At 34.6% G+C, this 19,274-nt stretch overlaps 1 protein-coding gene across 5 annotated transcripts in view; it reads left to right on the forward strand.

Moving 5' to 3' along the window:
- The window catches only part of ZFYVE16 (zinc finger FYVE-type containing 16), a 52,605-nt gene that overhangs the window by 7,773 nt on the left and 25,558 nt on the right, over positions 1–19,274 (forward strand). For 4 of the 5 annotated variants that reach the window (XM_012766799.3, XM_076008145.1, XM_012766797.3 and 1 more), the window contains 7 exons: positions 5,769–5,877; positions 6,573–8,839; positions 9,786–9,882; positions 12,662–12,823; positions 15,084–15,226; positions 17,157–17,535; positions 19,099–19,221. In XM_012766799.3, the coding sequence (XP_012622253.1) occupies positions 5,808–5,877; positions 6,573–8,839; positions 9,786–9,882; positions 12,662–12,823; positions 15,084–15,226; positions 17,157–17,535; positions 19,099–19,221 (3,241 nt within the window). In that variant the 5' untranslated portion in view covers positions 5,769–5,807. Of the gene's footprint in view, positions 1–3,913; positions 4,038–5,768; positions 5,878–6,572; positions 8,840–9,785; positions 9,883–12,661; positions 12,824–15,083; positions 15,227–17,156; positions 17,536–19,098; positions 19,222–19,274 lie in introns of all 5 variants that reach the window. The other variant, XM_076008144.1, reaches the window with a different exon arrangement.

Raw genomic sequence — 19,274 nt, forward strand, 5'->3', positions numbered from 1 at the left:
TCAGGATAAACCCATGGATTTTTTTTATACTTTGGGTTATTGTACTACTACTATTTTATTTTGTTTCAGCTTTGGCCATTGGGAGCTCTTTTACTTGGCTTCTGTATCCCTCTGACATATTACCATCATGTGTGTGCACATACGTGTGTGTACATAAACTTTTACTTTCTAGCATTGCAAGATGCTCCATGCTCATCTTGCTTATTTCCTGCTCCAGTCTTAGAATCAGCCATTTCTGCAAGGAACCCTGATTACTTTTGTTGGAGAATGGTATTAGAAACCAAAACGTGGGTGCTAAGTATGCTTGTTTTCACTGGGATGCCATTGCTTCTAGGCCTTCTCATCTTACAGAACAAGGAGATATATATATTTATACTAACGTGTATTACACATTCATATAAATATTTTTACACAAAACCATTGGTATCCATATTAAGCTAAACATGAGTTTATATTGATGTCTTCAACTCAATTCCGTTACCACATAGATCATTTTAGCCACCTCTCCTTGTTATCTATAATCTTCTCCTTCAACATTGAGAACCCTGGCTTCCACCATCTGCCATGCATGTATTTAATTGTTCAATTCCAGTATACAGATATAGCAGTCTCAGAATTGTTAACTTCACCATGGAAAACACCTTTATCAACTAGAATATAGTGCCTGCTTCCCTTTGCTCTTAGTTTACTCATTTATAAAGGTCAGCACCTTATTCCTGCAGTGAGGTATTTCATACATTTGGAATAAAGTTAGGCTCTTTTGTCATGTTCTTTTATTCCATCCTGGGATCCCCTGACCTCCTACATAATTTTTTAGAATTTGCACACATTGAAGTTTATTCTTTATGGTGTAAAGTTCTGTGGGTATTGACAAGTGATTATTGTCTTAAATTCACAACTACAGTATCATACAGAATAGTGTTACTAACCTAAAAAAAAATCTATGTTTCATCTATTCAATCCTTCCCCCTCCATACCACTGGCAATCACTGATTTGTTTACTGTCTCTGTAGTTTTACCTTTTCTAGACTGTCATATAATTGGAATCATAAAGTATGTAGACTCATACACTTGTATATATTTAAGTTTCACCCATGTCTTTTTGTGGCTTGATAACTTATTACTTTATATTACTGAATAATATTCCATTGTATGGATATTCCATAGTTTTAGGACATCTTAGTTGCTTCCATCTTTTGTCAGTTATGAATAAAGTGCTTTGTATGCATTCACATCTAAGTTTGTTTGGTTTTTTTTTTTTTTGGTCTTTTTTTTTCAAGAGACGAGGTCTTACTCAGTAGCCCAGGCTGGAGTGCAGTGGTGTGATCATAGCTCACTGCAGCCTCAAACTTCTGGACTCAAGAGAGTCTGCTGTCTCAGCCTCTCAAGTGGCTGAGATTACAGGTGTGCATCACTACACCTGGCTAATTAAAACAATTTTTTTAGAGACAGGGTCTCACTGTGCGCCCAGGCTAATCTTTGAATCCTGGCCTCAATTGGTCCTCCTGCTTCAGTCTTCCTAGTTGTTGGAATTACAGGCATAAGCCACCACACCTGACTCACATCTGAGTTCTTGTGTGAACATAAATTTTCAAATTAAATAAGTTAATATCTAGTAGCATGATTACTGGATTATATGGGAAGACTATGTTTAGTTTTATAAGACTTCCAAATAGTCTTCCAGAGTGGCTGTACCATTTTGCATTACCACTAGCAATAAATGAGAGTTCCTGTTTTTTGGTATCCTTACAGCATTTGGTATTGTCATTTTTTTTTTATTTTAGATATTCTAATAGGTATGAAGTGCTATCTTGTTTTAATCCACAATTTTCTAAAGCAAATAATGTCGAACATTTTTTCATATTCTTTTTTTTTTTTTTTTTTTTTTTTTGAGACAGTCTCATTTTGTTGAGTGCTGTGGCATCAGCCTAGCTCACAGCAACCCCAAACTCCAGGGCTGAAGCAATCCTGCTGCCTCAAGTCTCCCGAGTAGCTGGGACTACAGGCATGCACCACCACGTGCGGCTAATTTTTTCTATATATACTAGTTGGCCAATTAATTTCTTTCTATTTATAGTAGAGACGGGGTCTCGCTCTTGCTCAGGCTGGTTTCAAACTCCTGACCTCGAGCAATCCACCTGCCTTGGCCTCCCAGAGTGCTAGGATTACAGGCGTGAGCCACCATGGCCGGCCACATTTTTTCATATTCTTATACTCAATTTCAAAAATAGATACAGGCTTCTGGATTATTTATTTTTCCTTGTATGAGTTTTGGTAGTTCATGTCTTTTGAGGAATTGGTCCATTTCCTCGAAATCATTAAGTTTGTGGGCATAGAGTTGTTCATAATGTTCCTTTATTATCCTTTTAGTGTCTATGGCATCAGTAGTGATGACTCTTTTATTTCTGATATTGATAATTTGTGGCTCTCTTTTCTTGATTAACCTGATTTATCAATTTTATTGATCTTTTCAAACAAATATTTTTTGTGTTATTGGTTTCCTCTATTGTTTTACTGTTTTTAATTGTATTGATTTCTGCTCTAATTTTTATTATCTTTTCTTCTAAATTTAGGCCTCTAAATTACTCTTCTTTTTCTAGTTTCCCAAAGTGGAAGCTTAAACTATTGATTTACATTTTCTTTCTTTTTCAATTTATGCATTTAATACTGTTAGTGTTCCTGTATATACTGTTTTCCTTGCATCTCACAAGCCTCCCTTGAATTTTAAGATTTCTACTATCAATTTCCCTGATTTTTTTTTGCTTTCTGTATGTTCCTTATTTATGGCTTTCTGTTCCTGTTTCATGGTTGCATTGCTTTTTTTTCTCTCTGAGAATATTAATTCATTTCTTTGAAGTTTTCTTCTGCTTCATGCATTGTCTTTTTCTCCATATTCCTTTTTTTTTTTGGTGTCTGTGTGTTTTTTACACTCTTCTATATAGAGGTTTAATCACAATTTAAAAATATAAACAAAAAAGTAATATGCTTTATTGAATTAGAATACCTTACCATTGTTATTGAAAATTTTTTTGAAATGTACTTGTTGATATTTAGTTTGTTGCCAGCATAATTATTGTTCTTTTGAAAGTGACCTCTCTCTGGCTACTCTTTAGGGTTTAAAAGTTTGACTATAGTGTGTCTAAGTGTGGATTTCTCTTTATGTTGTTTGGTATAATATGTTACCTGTGTCTGTTGAGTTGTGTTTTTTTTATCAATTCTGGAAAATTTTCTAGCATTTTCTTTTTAAATATACTTGTTTCATGCTGTCTTTTCTCTTTATGGAACTCCATTCTCATTCTATCAATATCTCTTAACCTCTTTTTCATATTTTCTTCTTCCTGCTTTCTCTGGGCTTTATTTTAGGTAATTTCTTTAGATACATCTTCCAGTCCATTCAGTTCTTTCTTAAGCTCTGTCTAATCTCTTAAATCCATCTTTAAATTGTCTCTTATTTTTTTCTGGATCTCAGGTTTCCTTAGTTCATGACACATAATCATAATTAGTTCTTGTAAAGCTCTTTCATTTGTTTGTTGTCTTTTATCCTCAATTTCCCACTCCTAATCCCCACTCCAGGCAACCATTCAAATGTGTTTAATATGTATATCTTTATGTTTGTATTTATTATTACAAAATTTGTATTATTTTATTGTGTTTTACAAAAGTAACAGTTTGTAAAAGATTGTAAGTTTTTTTTTTTTTTTTTTTTTTTTTTTGAGACAGAGTCTCGCTTTGTTGCCCAGGCTAGAGTGAGTGCCGTGGTGTCAGCCTAGCTCACAGCAACCTCAAACTCCTGGCTCAAGCAATCCTGCTGCCTCAGCCTCCCAAGTAGCTGGGACTACAGGCATTCACCACCATGCCCGGCTAATTTTTTGTATATATATTAGTTGGCCAATTAATTTCTTTCTATTTATAGTAGAGACGGGGTCTCACTCTTGCTCAGGCTGGTTTCGAACTCCTGACCTCGAGCAATCCGCCCGCCTCAGCCTCCCAGAGAGCTAGGATTACAGGCGTGAGCCACCGCACCCGGCTAAAAGATTGTAAGTTTAAAGACAGTAGTCATTCACCATAGACAGTTTGAGGAACATTGCTATAGAGTGTTCTACCTTCTGGATTAGCTTAGTTGATTGCTTTCTTTTTATGTCATTTAACTTTTCCTTTATGCTTGAATTTCCTATAAACATGAAATTAGTTCTAAAAGTTTGATTAGATTCAGGGTTCGTTTTTATAGTCAGGAATATTTTTTAGTTGATGCGATCTTCCACATTAAATGATGGTGAAATTGATTGCTGGATTCAGATGTGTTGACCTGATTCCACCATTATGAAGCTCCCTGTCAACATTTTCCTCTAACATTTTTAACATCCAGTTATAGCCATTGTGTGATCTATTTATTGCCTTAGGGATTACAAAGAGATGGTTTTTAAAAATTTTAATATCCCTCTGCATTTATTAACTGGAATTCTTATCTAAAGAATTTTCCCTCAGCAACTATTTAATATTTTGTTATTCTAAAGTATATTTTGTAAACAAAGGGCAGGGTAAATTCTTGGCTCTTTTCCTTTAATTGATCAATTTTCAGAGTAATTGGTTAATGCTTTAGCAACCCTTCAATGAGTAGTATAGTTTGTTTTTAGTGTCATTATAATCTCTTAGTTTTTTTAAATCTATTTTATTTCTGTTCAGTCCTTTTCGGTCTTCATTCATTTGATGCTCTATTGTCCCTTTAAGCCAGTGAGAATCCTTTCAACTTGGCTTATGTCTTTTTTATATTATCCTGTTAGTTATTGATAGATTCCTGCAAGATTTCTCAGGCTTATTAGGTGGAGTTTCTGCCTCAGACCAGAGGTTCATCTACTTTATTCATTTTTTCATAAAACTAACTTTTAATTTTCTTGTACCTCTCTCTTACATGCTTTTTAAAAATTTCTTTAGTTTCTGCTCTTAGCTTATTTTCAATTTTGTTTCTTTTGTAGTATAAACATCTAAGGCTGTAAGTATCCCTTGAAGTGCCACTTTTGCTGAATCCCACAAGTTTTTATATGTAGTGTTTTTATTTTTATTTATTTATTTTTAATATGAAGGGGAGTGAAGAGGGATGTTCAGTTCCCTTTTTTTTTTTTTTTTTTGTGAGACAGAGTCTCATTCTGACCCCACAAGTAGAGTTCAGAGGCATCATGGGTGCAGAGCCCAACATCCCTGGGCTCAAGCAATTCTCCTGCCTCCCTGCCTCAGCCTCTTGAGTAGCTGGAACTACAGTTGTGCACCATGACACCTGGCTAATTTTTCTATTTTTAGTAGAGACCAGGTCTCACTCTTGCTCAGACTGGTCTCAAACTCCCGAGTTCAAGCAATCCTCCTACCTCGGCCTCGGCCTCCCAGAGTGCAAGAATTATAGGCATGAGCCACTGTATCTGGCCTATCTGCATTATTTTATATATATGTAGAATAATTTATTAATATATTATTTGATATTTTGTATTTATAAGTAATTTTAGCTTTCCATTATGAATTATTTGACCCATGAGTTTAGTGTTTTAAAATTTATAATAGTTTATATTAATATATGCAAATGTTATATTGTTAGAGTTGGTTTTCATGTCATTTTTACATATAGACAGGCAATTTCCCCAACTAAACTGTAGATTCCTTAAAGAAGGATTCTGAAAGTTTATTTCTGTATCTGTTCCTTGACCATGTTTCCTGGTGTGAAATAAATGGCATAATATTTATGTTATAGAATTAAATAAAATATCCTTTTTATTTTCTAGGCATACAAGAATTAAATTCTGAATAAGTCTACAGGTAGGATGGATAGTTATTTTAAAGCAGCTGTCAGTGACTTGGACAAACTCCTTGATGATTTTGAACAGAACCCAGGTTTGTTGGTTTTTCATTTTTGCCATTAATGGAATTTTTAAATGTCTGTAATTCACTTACTTCAAGTATAGAGTAGCAAAATTTATTTCAATTTTGGTCACATTGTTATCTTCTGAAAAAAGTTCACTTATTTAATAATAACATTAATTTATTCTTATGTTGAATGGACCAATAGCTAGAGATAGAAGAAAACTAGAAGGTTTTTTCTACATGCAAATTAGCTGTAAGAAAGGCCTTTGAAACCAGTATATGAGCAAGCTAAAAGCAACTCATAAGCTCTACATAAATTGGTATTTCATTACTATGAGAGATGGTATTTTCCTCAGAATGAAGACTAGGAAACTGGAGGGCAGAACACAGAAGCTAGATCGTTTTTCAGCTCTTCCTTAGTCTGATTTTTATAGCACAACTGAGTTATTTTGAGTGGAATGTCTATCACTTTATGACATCTACATTCAAAAATGAAAAACATCAGAAACAGGGAAATTCTGAAAAAAAAAAAATGAAAAACAAAAAATATTTCAAAGCCAAATAAAAATAGTTTTAGAGGTTATTTCCATTTTGTAAAAGGGTAATTTATCTATGGTCTTTAAAAAATTTTTATTTAGTTTATAAGTCTTAGGAAATGTGATATCTTTATAACTTTTATTTGACTTGGGTTGCCTGAATAACGGTGTGTCTCTGTTTTTAATTAGATGAACAAGATTATCTCCAAGATGCAAAAAATGCATATGATTCTAACTACTGCTCAGTTTCTTCAGAGTTGGCTTTCTCACCATTAACTTCACTGCTACCAAAGGACCAACAATGCATTAGTAGCTGTGCCTCGTCAGATACATTCTATGAAACAAATGAGAGTTCCCTAAATGATAAAACACTTGGGGGACTAACTTCTATACAAAATGAAAAAAATGTAACAGGACTTGATCTCCTTTCTTCTGTGGATGGTGGTACTTCAGATGAAATCCAGCCTTTGTATATGGGACGATGTAGTAAACCTGTCTGTGATCTCATAAGTGACATGGGTAACTTAGTTCATGCAACTAATAGTGAAGAAGATATTAAAAAATTATTGCCAGATGATTTTAAGTCAGATTCTTTGATTGAATTGGATTTATCTTCAGTGTCAGATACTCTTTGTGTTTCTTCAACCGACCATGATAGTGATATTGTCAGAGAACAACAGAATGATGTCAACTCTGAATTACAAAACAGAGAAATCAGTGGAACCAAAGAATTAGGTATAAAAGTAGATACAACAATTTCAGATTCTTGTAATTATAGTGAAACAGAAAATTTAAAGGATAAAAAGATCTCTAATAAGTTGGAACCAATTGTTGATTTTAACATGTCATCTGCTTTGACTCAACAAAATTCCAAAGTGTTTGATGCCAAAAACAACTTACAACACAAGAGCCAACCATTTGAATTATTAAAAGATGATGGCTGTTTGGTAAAAGAAGAGGTCAATATGGTAGTTGTAACCGCTACAGAATGTTTAAAAGAGGGAGACAACTCAAGTGCTTTGTCTTGCAGTCTTCCAAAAAATAAAGGTTTATGCTTAAATGATTTAAATTCAAGAGATGAAAATTTCAAATTACCTGACTTTTCCTTTCAGGAAGATAAGGCTGCTGCATTTATAAAACAATCTGCAAAAGAAGACTCAAGAAATGTAGACCTTAAAGATAGTAATGATAAAATACAAGGTTCCTCTTCAACTTCACATGTTTCAAGTGAAGATGTACAGTCCTCATTGTCCTGTCTTCCAGTATCTGGGTCTTTGTGTGAATCATTAATTGAAAGTAAAGCACAAGGTGATTTTTTACCTCAGAATGAACATAAAGATAATATAAAAGAGGCAGTGACCATGCATGAAGAAATACAGAAGAGTATTATTTTAGGTGGCGAGCCATTCAAGGAGACTGATTTTTTGAAACCGGAAAAATGTAAAAACATATTTCTTCAGCCTTTAACTGAAAAGATGGAAGATACAAAGGTAGATCCTGACCAGAAAGTAATCAGTGTTGAATCTTTGGATTACCCTGATAACACCAGTTCTTCTACAGCTACAGAAGCTCAAGTGGAGGTTTCTGACACTAATGTCCCAGAGTCTCCTGGTTGTTGTGAAGGTTTCACTTTTTTAAGCAATGATATGGATGGGCAAGACTTAGGTTACTTTAATATTGATGAAGGCACCAAAAGTGGCACACTAGTTAGTGATGCTGAACTTGATGCCTTTCTGACAGAACAGTATCTTCACACCACTAACATAAAGTCTTTTGAAGAAAATGTAAGTGACTCAAAATTGCCAATGAATCAAGCAGATATAAAAGGCTTAGATGATGGAAACATCAATAATATATATTTCAATGCAGAAGTAGGAGCTACTGGGGAAAGTCATGGTATTGCTATGATTTGTGAAACAGTTGATAAACAAAATACAGTAGAAAATGGTGGCCTTTCTTTAGGGGAAACAGGCACAATTCCAATTGAACAAGGGTTACCTACTAGTAAGTCTGAGATTACAAATGAATTATCAGTCTGTGATATTAACAGTCAATCTATTCATGTTGGAGGGGCCAGACCTAAGCAATTGCTTAGCCTTTCATCAAGAGCAAGGAGTTCAAAGGACCCAAATAAGATGGAAGTCCCAAATATGCCAGAAAGTGAATCTAGCATAGCAAATACCATTGTTTCAACTACTTGTAGTACAGATTCTACAATTGATCCTCAGGTTAGCTTCAATTCTAATTACATTGATATAGAAAGTAATTTTGAAGGTGGATCCAGTTTTGTAACTGCAAATGAAGATTCTCTACCTGAAGACACTTGCAAAGAAGGGTTGGTTTTGGGCCAGAAACAACCTACATGGGTTCCTGATTCAGAAGCTCCAAACTGTATGAACTGCCAAGTCAAATTTACTTTTACAAAACGGCGACACCACTGCCGAGCATGTGGGAAAGTAAGTTATAAAGATCTTTAAGTTTTTTATTCTTTTGAGATATTCTAAACAAAATCTACTGTGACAGAAAAGATCAATGCTTTTCACCTGCCAATCATAAAAACATATAAAGGACTGTCATTTTACAGATTTCTTGATGGTTAAATAAAAGTTACATTGTCATGAGTATTAATTGCATGCTGGGAAATGAGAAACATTTAATACTTATTTTTGTGAAATTTGAGACTATGTGTTCTTATCTCTCTGATATTGACATATCCCATGTTCCAAATTCAGTTCTATCTCCCTTTGTCCTTGAATACTTAATTCCAAGACTACTATGCAGTTAGTGTTGTGATGAATGTCCAGGGAAACACTGAAAAGCAAATTGGCTTGCACAAGGTTCAGAATCCTGAAGCTGACCTCATTTGCATTCAAATTTGGTATTTTATTTTGCGTTCTTATAACAGTCAAGATAAAAAGATTGTCTATTGCTTGATACAAAAAAATAAAAGGAAAAAAAGATAGTCTACAAACTCTAAGGGTTACCTATAGAAATACTATTGCATTTTTTATTTAGAATTTTTCAGTAATATGTTAGTTTCAGATCAATTCTAATTTAGGAAAATAATCTTATGCTTTAGAAAGCTTTAAGTAAAGAGCTATAGAAGGCTTTCTAAATTATAAATTTATTCCATTAAAGAAAGTTTTTTTTCTCTTTCCAATTAACAGAATTGATTTAAAGAAATTCTCCTTATCAGAGATTTGATTTTAAATTGCAGAAACCTCATTTAAGTAAAAAAAATTGTTTAAGAACTCTACCTATGATTATGGTGATTAGGGAAATGATTTATGTAATAAGAAAAGCGAGTTTTGGTTAATTATGTTTAGGACCTCCCCTCTCCATTCCTCTAGTAGATATAAGTGTACTTGAAACAAAAAAAAATTTGATATTTTTTCTTTGTAGGTATTTTGTGGTGTCTGTTGTAATAGGAAATGTAAACTACAATATCTAGAAAAGGAAGCAAGAGTATGTGTAGTCTGCTATGAGACTATTAATAAAGGTGAGTATTGACCTGACACATTTTTTTCCAGTGATTGAATATATCTTAAAAACAATTGGATTGTGACAAAGATAAACTTCTTTATTTTCTTAAGGCAAGGACCTAGTGTTGACTTATCTGGCTTAGGTGGGACATACCAAGGCTTGGTTTCTCTTCTTTTTGTTCCACTCTCACAATTAATACTACCAGTCTGGAAAGGAAGCATTCAATTTCTGGAGTGGCAGTTCATTAACTTTTAACAGGTACCAAGTCCCTAAATGCTGCATTTCATCTGCCTATTTGTTTTTGTCATCATCATTGTCATCATCATCATTAAGATGATATCACCATCATCTTAATCTAAACATTTATAAATTACCTACCAATAAATAGTACTTAATATGATCTATTAATATCATAAGGCAAGGTAATAGTTCCTACCCTTTAGAGAATAACAACATAAAATGGCAATAAAACATAAGGTAGTAATATTTATGATTTTATAAATTCTTAGGACTGCCACACTATTTGCACATTTTTGTCTCATATATATTTTTCCCTTCTCAACTTTAGAATTTTGTATGTGTGTACTTCCCATTGTTTCTCTGGCTCTCTAGCTAGCTACAATTATTAGCAGTAGTCTTGGTGGTCATCTTTGGGTTCTCACAGGTTTGTGTGTGTGTGTGTGTGTGTGTTATGTTGTGTTTTTCCCCTCCAAATCCATGTTTGTTCTTTTGAGTCCTTATTGGCATTTTCAAAGATTTATTGGCAGTTTAATTTCTAGCAAATATTATTTGGGCCTTTTTTGACCAGACCTGTGCACTAGCTCAGGCACTGCTTCCTTTAGACAGGAGAATAAATACCTGATAATAATTTGTTTTTCTCTTTTGAATGAAGATAAATTTTTTCAGCAATTCTCCAAAAAGCTCTGATGTGAGTCTGTTAGCCTGAGGTAAGCTGCTTTTACTCCACGCTGTTGACCTCTGCTCTGGAAGATAATAGAGTGTAAATCTTTTTATATTTCCACGTTGTTTATGAAGAGGTTAGTTTAAGTGCTTATGGTCATTTTGTTTTGTTTTTTTCTTAAGTTGTTTCAGTAGCCTAGATGACTCCTGATGCTGTTAGCCAAGGCAATCTGCTAGAATTCAGAAGTTTTAGAGCAAGCTCCCACATAATTATCTCCCTCACTTTAGAAAAAATGAAACAGATATGATTTGAAATATTATTTAAGTTGACAGATCATATATTTGGGTGAGCATTCAGACATATTTTGACTATACGGGTTCAGGAGGAGAGAAGATATAGTCATTAAAGAGGCTCAGTACGGTACTAAGATCAAGGTTTGGTTTGTCAAAGAAGATATTGTAGAATGAGTTTATCTGTTTTAATTTATTTTGGTTTGATATCTCATAGCACATAGTTTCCTTTTTGATGCTATTTGTCTTTAATTTGTACACCACAAGAAAACATAAATAAAAGTTATTTTAACATCAACTTTATGGTTGAAAATGATAGAAGTGATCATTTAAAATAATGTTATCACATAAGAGGAGAAAGATGGTTCAAGATGGTGAGACACAATCCATGAAGGAATGGAAGAAAAAGATAATTTGACTAGAGATTATGGATTAGAATTTGTGCTGAGATTATATGAGTTTCAAGGAAACATGCATGTGAATGCCAATAGGTAGATTTGGGACAAGTTGGAAACTATTATGAAACCCAGAGAGTAAGATGTTTGGATTTCACTTGGTTAGTGAAAGTCATTTTATAATAGTGCCATCATTCAGTGGCACTTGAGGAAGATTATTTTAGCAGGAGCAGCAGATCAGTTTGGAGAAATGCTGAAGGAAGAGCTACCAGTGTTGTTCCTTGCTTTTTGGATGAAAAATCACTCAGCAATATTCAGGTACTATTCTGTGTAGGAGCTCAAGCTGAGAACAAAATAGATGACCTATTCTCATGGAGTTTATGAGTGGATAGTAAGCAAAGAGAATATCAGATGGTGATAATACCCTAAATGAAAATTTAAAAGTATAAAGGAGATTGTAACAGATTAGTGGCAAGAGGTTGTAATTTTTATAAGGTGGTCAAAGTAAGGCTTTATGATAATTTGACATATGAGAAGGGCCTTGAAGGAAATATGAGCATAAAGCTATGTGAGTACCTAAGGGAAGAACATTCTAGGCCAAGGGAATAATAGGAGCAAATACCCTAAACTAGGGGAGTGCTTGTTTAATTTGGTGAAGAATAAGGAGGCCTGGGTGGCTGGATCATAGAGAGCAGGTGGGATTGTAGTGAGAGATGAGGTCAAAAAGGTAACTGGGGAAGTGGAGGAGGTAGGGATGCAGATTATGTAGGGTCTTGTGAGCCATTGTAACAACTTAAATTTTCACTCCAGTTTAGGAAGCTATTAAAGGATTTCAAACAGAGGAATGATGAGATATGATTGATGTCTGAAAGAATCACTCTGAGCTATGTCAGGAGTAGACTCTTGAGGTACAAGGGCAAAAATGGAGTCATATAAAATAAGGATTATTTTCTATAATAGACACACATGTACCCCAAATATAATACTGAAATAATTCATTGGTAGCTTATCAAAGTGGAGTGCTGCCAAATAAAGTAAGGAGCCTGTGCTGACTACTCAGACAGTATCTTTGACAAGTGCCACTTCTTTTTTTTTGTTTAGTCATTTATTTCTTTCTCCTTATAACTTGAAAAATAGAGTATTTATTGTAATTTACTTTGAAGTTCAAAAACATCTGAGATTTTAATACTATTGTTTTCCCCTTTATAGCTCAGGCATTTGAAAGGATGATGAGTCCAACTGGTTCTAATCTTAAGTGTAATCATTCTGATGAGTGTGCCACTGTCCAGCCTCCTCAGGAGACCCAAACATCCAGTATACCTTCACCTACAACTTTGCCAGTCTCAGCACTTAAACATCCAAATGCTGAAGGTAACTAGAGGAAAATGCTGTGTTGTAGACTAAAGATAAATTATTGAAATAGAAGTTATCTAGTGTAGCCAGGATCTAGTCGGGAAAGAGAAACCAGACTGGATATCAGAAGGGATTTAATACAGAAAATTGGTTACACATGTATCTTGGAAGGCTGAAAGAGCAAAAAGTACATGCTTAAGTGCCTCAGAGATTACTAACTGCATGGAGCAACCACCACAGCTGGGGTTGGGGAAACAAAAGGGAAGAGGCAGTAATACTAGGGCTTGGTGTAAGGGCACCAGGAGGTGCTTGGTTCTCAGACCTGGGACTCAAATGTCGGAGCACCACATGGCTGGTGCTGTGACCTGTGGGGTAGCTCAAAGCGGCAAATACTAGAACCATCAAGTGGTCTCAGAGTTGGTGCTCAGATGACTGAAGGAGAGTTCAGGTTTGAAGTTAGGATCATTGAAAATCATGGGACAAGCAGTTATATCTGGTGGTGGTGCTGCTGCAAGGGTCCTGGCAGGAACTAGAAACTTCTGTTATCTTCCCACCTTCTGGTCTTCCCACCAGTGCCTACCATTGGCAAAACCTGAACAAAGCCAGTTAGCAAGGGAATCTGGGAATTGCATTTTCTAGACTTCTAGCCTGGCATCAAAGAGCATAATGTAGAGGGTGAACTTGGATTTGAGAGAGAATAAATAACTGACCTATCTCCTTTTCCTTAAAAATCTATTTTAATTGTATTTTTTTACTACAATAATAAAAAGTTTTTTAAATCTATTTTTAATTCTTTGAGTTATCTGTTCTTTTTTACAATCTGTTGTCATTTCAGATCTTGAGTAAAGCTCATGTACATTTTTTAAATGTAAACTATTAAGTCTGTAACGTAGAAAATAATTGTAAAGGTCAGTTAGAAGCAAATTTGGATCCTTCTGACAATTATTTTGGATTTCAGTTTATCATTCAGGAATGATTTTCCATTTATGATAATGAAAATAAGGAGAGGCCGGGCGTGGTGGCTCACGCCTGTAATCCTAGCTCTCTGGGAGGCCGAGGCGGGCGGATTGCTCGAGGTCAGGAGTTCAAAACCAGCCTGAGCAAGAGCGAGACCCCGTCTCTACTATAAATAGAAAGAAATTAATTGGCCAACTAATATATACAAAAAATTAGCCAGGCATGGTGGTGCATGCCTGTAGTCCCAGCTACTCGGGAGGCTGAGGCAGGAGGATTGCTTGAGCCAGGAGTTTGAGGTTGCTGTGAGCTAGGCTGACGCCACGGCACTCACTCTAGCCTGGGCAACAAAGTGAGACTCTGTCTAAAAAAAAAAAAAAAAAAAAAAAAGAAAATAAGGAGAGTCAGCATATATGGCTGTATATTATAGCTCCAAAGATGAATAAATTTATGTTTAAAAATATTTATGTATTTTTATGTTGACAACCTAAATGGTTAAATTACAAAATATTGCAAATACGGGAAATATATTTCATATGTCTACCTGTATTGCAAAGCTATATATATAATTCCAATTTTTTCAGTGTTATCTCTATTATGTTTTTGAAAGTAGACATCAAAGCTTTGATTTTTTTTTTTTTTTGACATTGTTCCAAAATTATCTGGCAGAGATTTTCATAACCTTTCTCTGTGGATGCTTTAATAAGAAAAAGAGAAAATTATTTATGCTGGATCTAATTATTTCCTTCAAATTTGGAAGGAAATATCAATAAAGCTCAGTATTCATATTATCAGAACAAAAAATGTTATGCTTCTCTTGTTCAGTAAAAGTAAGAAATGACCTCTGATGATGTACAAGTGACCCTGTTTCCTTTTTTTTAGGTATTTTATTTCTCTTTCTATTCTTATTTATTTATTCTGCTTATCTGCTATGCTCTGATCTACTCTACTTTTTGCTCCTGTGCCTGAGTCCTCAAATTTTATTCAGTCTCCACACTCAAAAACTTAGCTTCAATAATGTAGGCCTTAAGTTTTCCCCCAGTGTCTAAGGTGTAATCTCTCAGGTCTACTCCTTTTCAGAGTATGTGATTCCCAGGGCCACCTCTGGTCTAAAATGCTCCCTTTGTATGAATTAGATAGAAACAGACTCCACTCAAAGTAGATGAATCACAAAACAACCATTTCTTTATGCCTTTGCAGCCCTTGGAATTCAAGGCTTGCCAGTGGATAACAGAAAGCTTTGAAAAGATTTCCTGACCTATTTGGTATTAATTCGTTGTAGTATTGCCAAATTAAAATGCTTTACTTTTTCAAATGATTCTAGGACTGAGCTCCAAAGAACAAAAGAGAGTATGGTTTGCAGATGGTATATTGCCCAATGGTGAAGTTGCAGATACAACAAAATTATCATCTGGAAGTAAAAGATGTTCTGAAGACTTTAGTCCTCTCTTACCTGATATGCCTATGGTAAGGAATCTAAAAAATAACTTAATAAAATTTGGTTTTGTAGGTAATTCCTTATATGCTTGTTAGAGTAGTTATCTTTTTAATGCTTGGAGCTTCCTAAAATAAGAAATGTATTGACGTAGTGAATATATTGTAGAGTTTACTCTTAATGTCAGTTTAAGGGAATGATTCTCAAACTTTAGGTGTTGGATGCCTTTTTACTCTTAAAATCACTATTGAGAACCCCAAAGAGGTTATATGGGGTTAAAATTGAGAAATATAAAAAATATGTATTAATTACAAAATAAACACTTTACATTAGCAGAATTATTTTTATGAAAAATAATTTTTTGAAACATAAAGTTTAGTGAGAATAATGGCATTATTTTACATTTTTGCAAATGCATTTAATGTCTGATTTAATAGAAGACAGATTCTTACATCTGCTTCTACATTTAGTATATTGTGATATGTTATTTTCATTGAATTATATGAAACAAGTCTCTGGACCACATTTTGAAAAGCACTGGTATAGGAAAATGTAACTGAGATATAGTAATTTAATTTAGACTAATATTTAATGATTTTTTTTCTTTTTCTTTTTTCTGTTTATTTTGAATATCTGGGTGCAGATGGGTGGGGGCCAAAAAGGTGTCCACCTATTTAATGATTTTTAAACATTCAGAAAAGTATCTGATAATGATATTTATGTTTGCATTTATATAAACATGATAGGTGTTAAATAGAAGGTACATAATACAGAATCCCATGCCACTATGAACTCTCATTGTAAAGTAGCAAAATACTCATAGAAGCAAGAATTATTACATGAATTAGGAATGTTTTATTCATTAAACAGATGTTTATTAAGCATCTGCTCTGTGCCAGTCACCTGGCTGATCAGAGGTACTACATACATTAGACAAGATGGATACTTACCAGCTCTGTTGGAGTTCACTACTGTATAAAAATATGCTGTTTGTCAGTAAGAGTTCATGAACTAGATTTGACAAATAGCCATAATTATCAAGGGTGTGTTTCTTAGCACCTACTGTCAATCAATATTTTAACAAAATGAAAGTTCTAAACAGGTTAATAAATATTACTTGATGGCCGGCGCGGTGGCTCACGCCTGTAATCCTAGCACTCTGGGAGGCCAAGGCGGGCGGATTGCTCAAGGTCAGGAGTTCAAAACCAGCCTAGCAAGAGTGAGACCCCGTCTCTACTATAAATATAAAGAAATTAATTGGCCAACTAATATATATAGAAAAAATTAGCCGGGTATGGTGGCGCGTGCCTGTAGTCCCAGCCACTCGGGAGGCTGAGGCAGTAGGATTTCTTGAGCCCAGGAGTTTGAGGTTGCTGTAAGCTAGGCTGATGCCAGGGCACTCACTCTGGCCTGGGCAACAAAGTGAGACTCTGTCTCAAAAAAAAAAAAAAAAAAAATATTACTTGAGTTCATAAATGGTTCTCATTTAATATTGATTTTGGCTAGTCTAAAAAGAAAGGAGCTTTATTGAAGCTGACTTGATGAGCGGTTTATTCCAGGTGATTACTATTATGGAATGTATCTAATACTCTGCTTCCTAATGACTTCCCTCCCCTTCTTTCTCCCTTTTCGCTTCTCTCTACCCACCCAAGGTTATTTTGGCTGTCATAAGAAGGGGAGAGGTTTGAATTGAACTAAGCTTGCTCACTGTGGTATGGTATAGGATTCTGAAGTTCTTTTTGCCTCATTTTTTCAGTCTGTGATATTAAAGTCATTAATACCTACCTGAGCATGCAGTAAAGCTAAAGCCTTATATGCTCCTGAATTTAAAGCAAAATGATACGGGTTATTTTGTTTTTTAATTATTTTATTTATTAAAAAGATATGTTTGGCTATAGTGATCAACATTTCACAACTGAATAGAGAGTATGAACTGATCTTTTTTTATTGCATATTTTACAGACAGTAAACACAGTGGATCATTCCCATTCTACTACACTGGAAAAGCCAAACAATGAAATAGGAGATATTACAAGAAACGAAATAATTCGGAGTCCTATTTCTCAGATTTCATCAGTGGAAAAATTGCCTGTGAACACAGGAAATGAGGGGTTACCTACTTCTGGTTCTTGTACATTAGTTGATGATGTTTTTGTAGAAAATGAGGAACCATCCAGTCCTACTGGTGTCTTAGTTAACAGCAATTTACCAGTTGCTGGTATTTCAGATTATAGGTTACTGTGTGCTATTGACAAGTCTGTTTGCAATAAGATTAGTCTTCTACCTAATGATGAGGACAGTTTGCCCCCACTTCTGGTTGCATCTGGAGAAAAGGGATCAGGTAGGATAGCAGTTATTTAAATTTACAGAGAATTTTTAAAAAGAATGTACTAATGGATTTTGTCTGTGATATATGAAATGCATTTTTTAAAAACTTAGTTTGGTTGTAATATGTACTAGGGCTGGTAACTTTATTTTACAAAAAGTCTTATTTAAAAACAAATTCTAAAAAGATTGGAACTTTTATGATTTATTTATTTCATCTGTGTCCCTGATTTAGAATATGGCAAAGTCTGATGTATTAGGGAAACTCAGACTTTTAGCCCCAAGAAATGTTTCCACTGTATTAAAGTTTTGACTCTGTGTCATTTTTTTTTCAGGAACATGGTACATGAAGAAAACAGTATTAGATTTGATGGCAAAGCTAGAAATTTTAGTTCCTTATCTGCTATTTATTACATATATAACTTGCAGCACATTATTTAATCTTGTTGGCCCTTAGTTTTCTTTGAAAAGAAGAGAAACTAGGTCATCTCGGAGGTCCTTTTCAAGCTGGAGATTGATTCTATGGCTAGCTCCCACTTCAGAGTTCTTCCCCAGGATAGATACTTGTCACCCCAAGCATTATGTTGCATCCCACAACATGAAATGGTAGTTCTCTACATGATAATGTAGAGGAGTAAAGCCTAGGATCCCTGATCTATGAGTAAGAGCCATTTCATAAACCTCACTATAGTAGCAAAAATACATTAAGCCCTGTTCGTTACATGCATGCATGTTTTTCTAAGATCTTGATTTTCAAGATCTTTTTTTTCCCGCTTCTTGTCACTGATATAGGCATATGGTAGCAAGCAGCATAAATAACTAGACTATTTTCACAGACTTGTAAATTTCAGAAATTATAATTGGAATACCTGGCAAACTGGAATTCACTTTACAAAAGTGTTTGTTTTAAAACTTTGAAGGAAGGCCGGGCGCTGTGGCTCACGCCTGTAATCCTAGCTCTTGGGAGGCCGAGGTGGGCGGATTGCTCAAGGTCAGGAGTTCAAAACCAGCCTGAGCAAGAGCGAGACCCCGTCTCTACTATAAATACAAAGAAATTAATTGGCCAACTGATATATATATAAAAAATTAGCCGGGCATGGTGGCGCATGCCTGTAGTCCCAGCTACTCGGGAGGCTGAGGCAGAAGGATCACTCGAGCCCAGGAGTTTGAGGTTGCTGTGAGCTAGGCTGACGCCATGGCACTCACTCTAGCCTGGACAACAAAGCGAGACTCTGTCTCAAAAAAAAAAAAATAAATAAAACTTTGAAGGTTTAAACCTTCAAAAATACAGAAGAAAACCTTTGAAAGTTATAATATTATATAAATATGCTGCTTAATCAATATATTATATGTACTCCATGTAATATATATTGGGATTTTTATATGTTATAGTATTAATTTTTACATGGAGAGAAAAGTAAAAGTAAGTTTTCAATAGTTGTTCAGGGTGTTGATTGATTTTAGGAAACATGTTTGCTTTTGTTTTTAAATTCTGTCAGGCCATTGTGGATTTATATTTTTTTCATTATAAGTATATTTAACAGAATATTTATCCTAATATATTACTTTCATCATTTAGTGCCTGTAGTAGAAGAACACCCGTCTCATAAGCGGATCATTTTGCTTCTTGAAGGAGAAGAATTTCGTCCTGTTACATTTGTCCTAAATGCCAATCTGCTTGTGAATGTCAAATTAGTATTTTGTAAGTAATGATTTCTCTTTCTTTACTTAATTGGTAAGCAGAATTTCTGATGC

Source organism: Microcebus murinus, chromosome 11, assembly GCF_040939455.1.
Source record: "Microcebus murinus isolate Inina chromosome 11, M.murinus_Inina_mat1.0, whole genome shotgun sequence".
NCBI lineage: Eukaryota > Metazoa > Chordata > Mammalia > Primates > Cheirogaleidae > Microcebus > Microcebus murinus.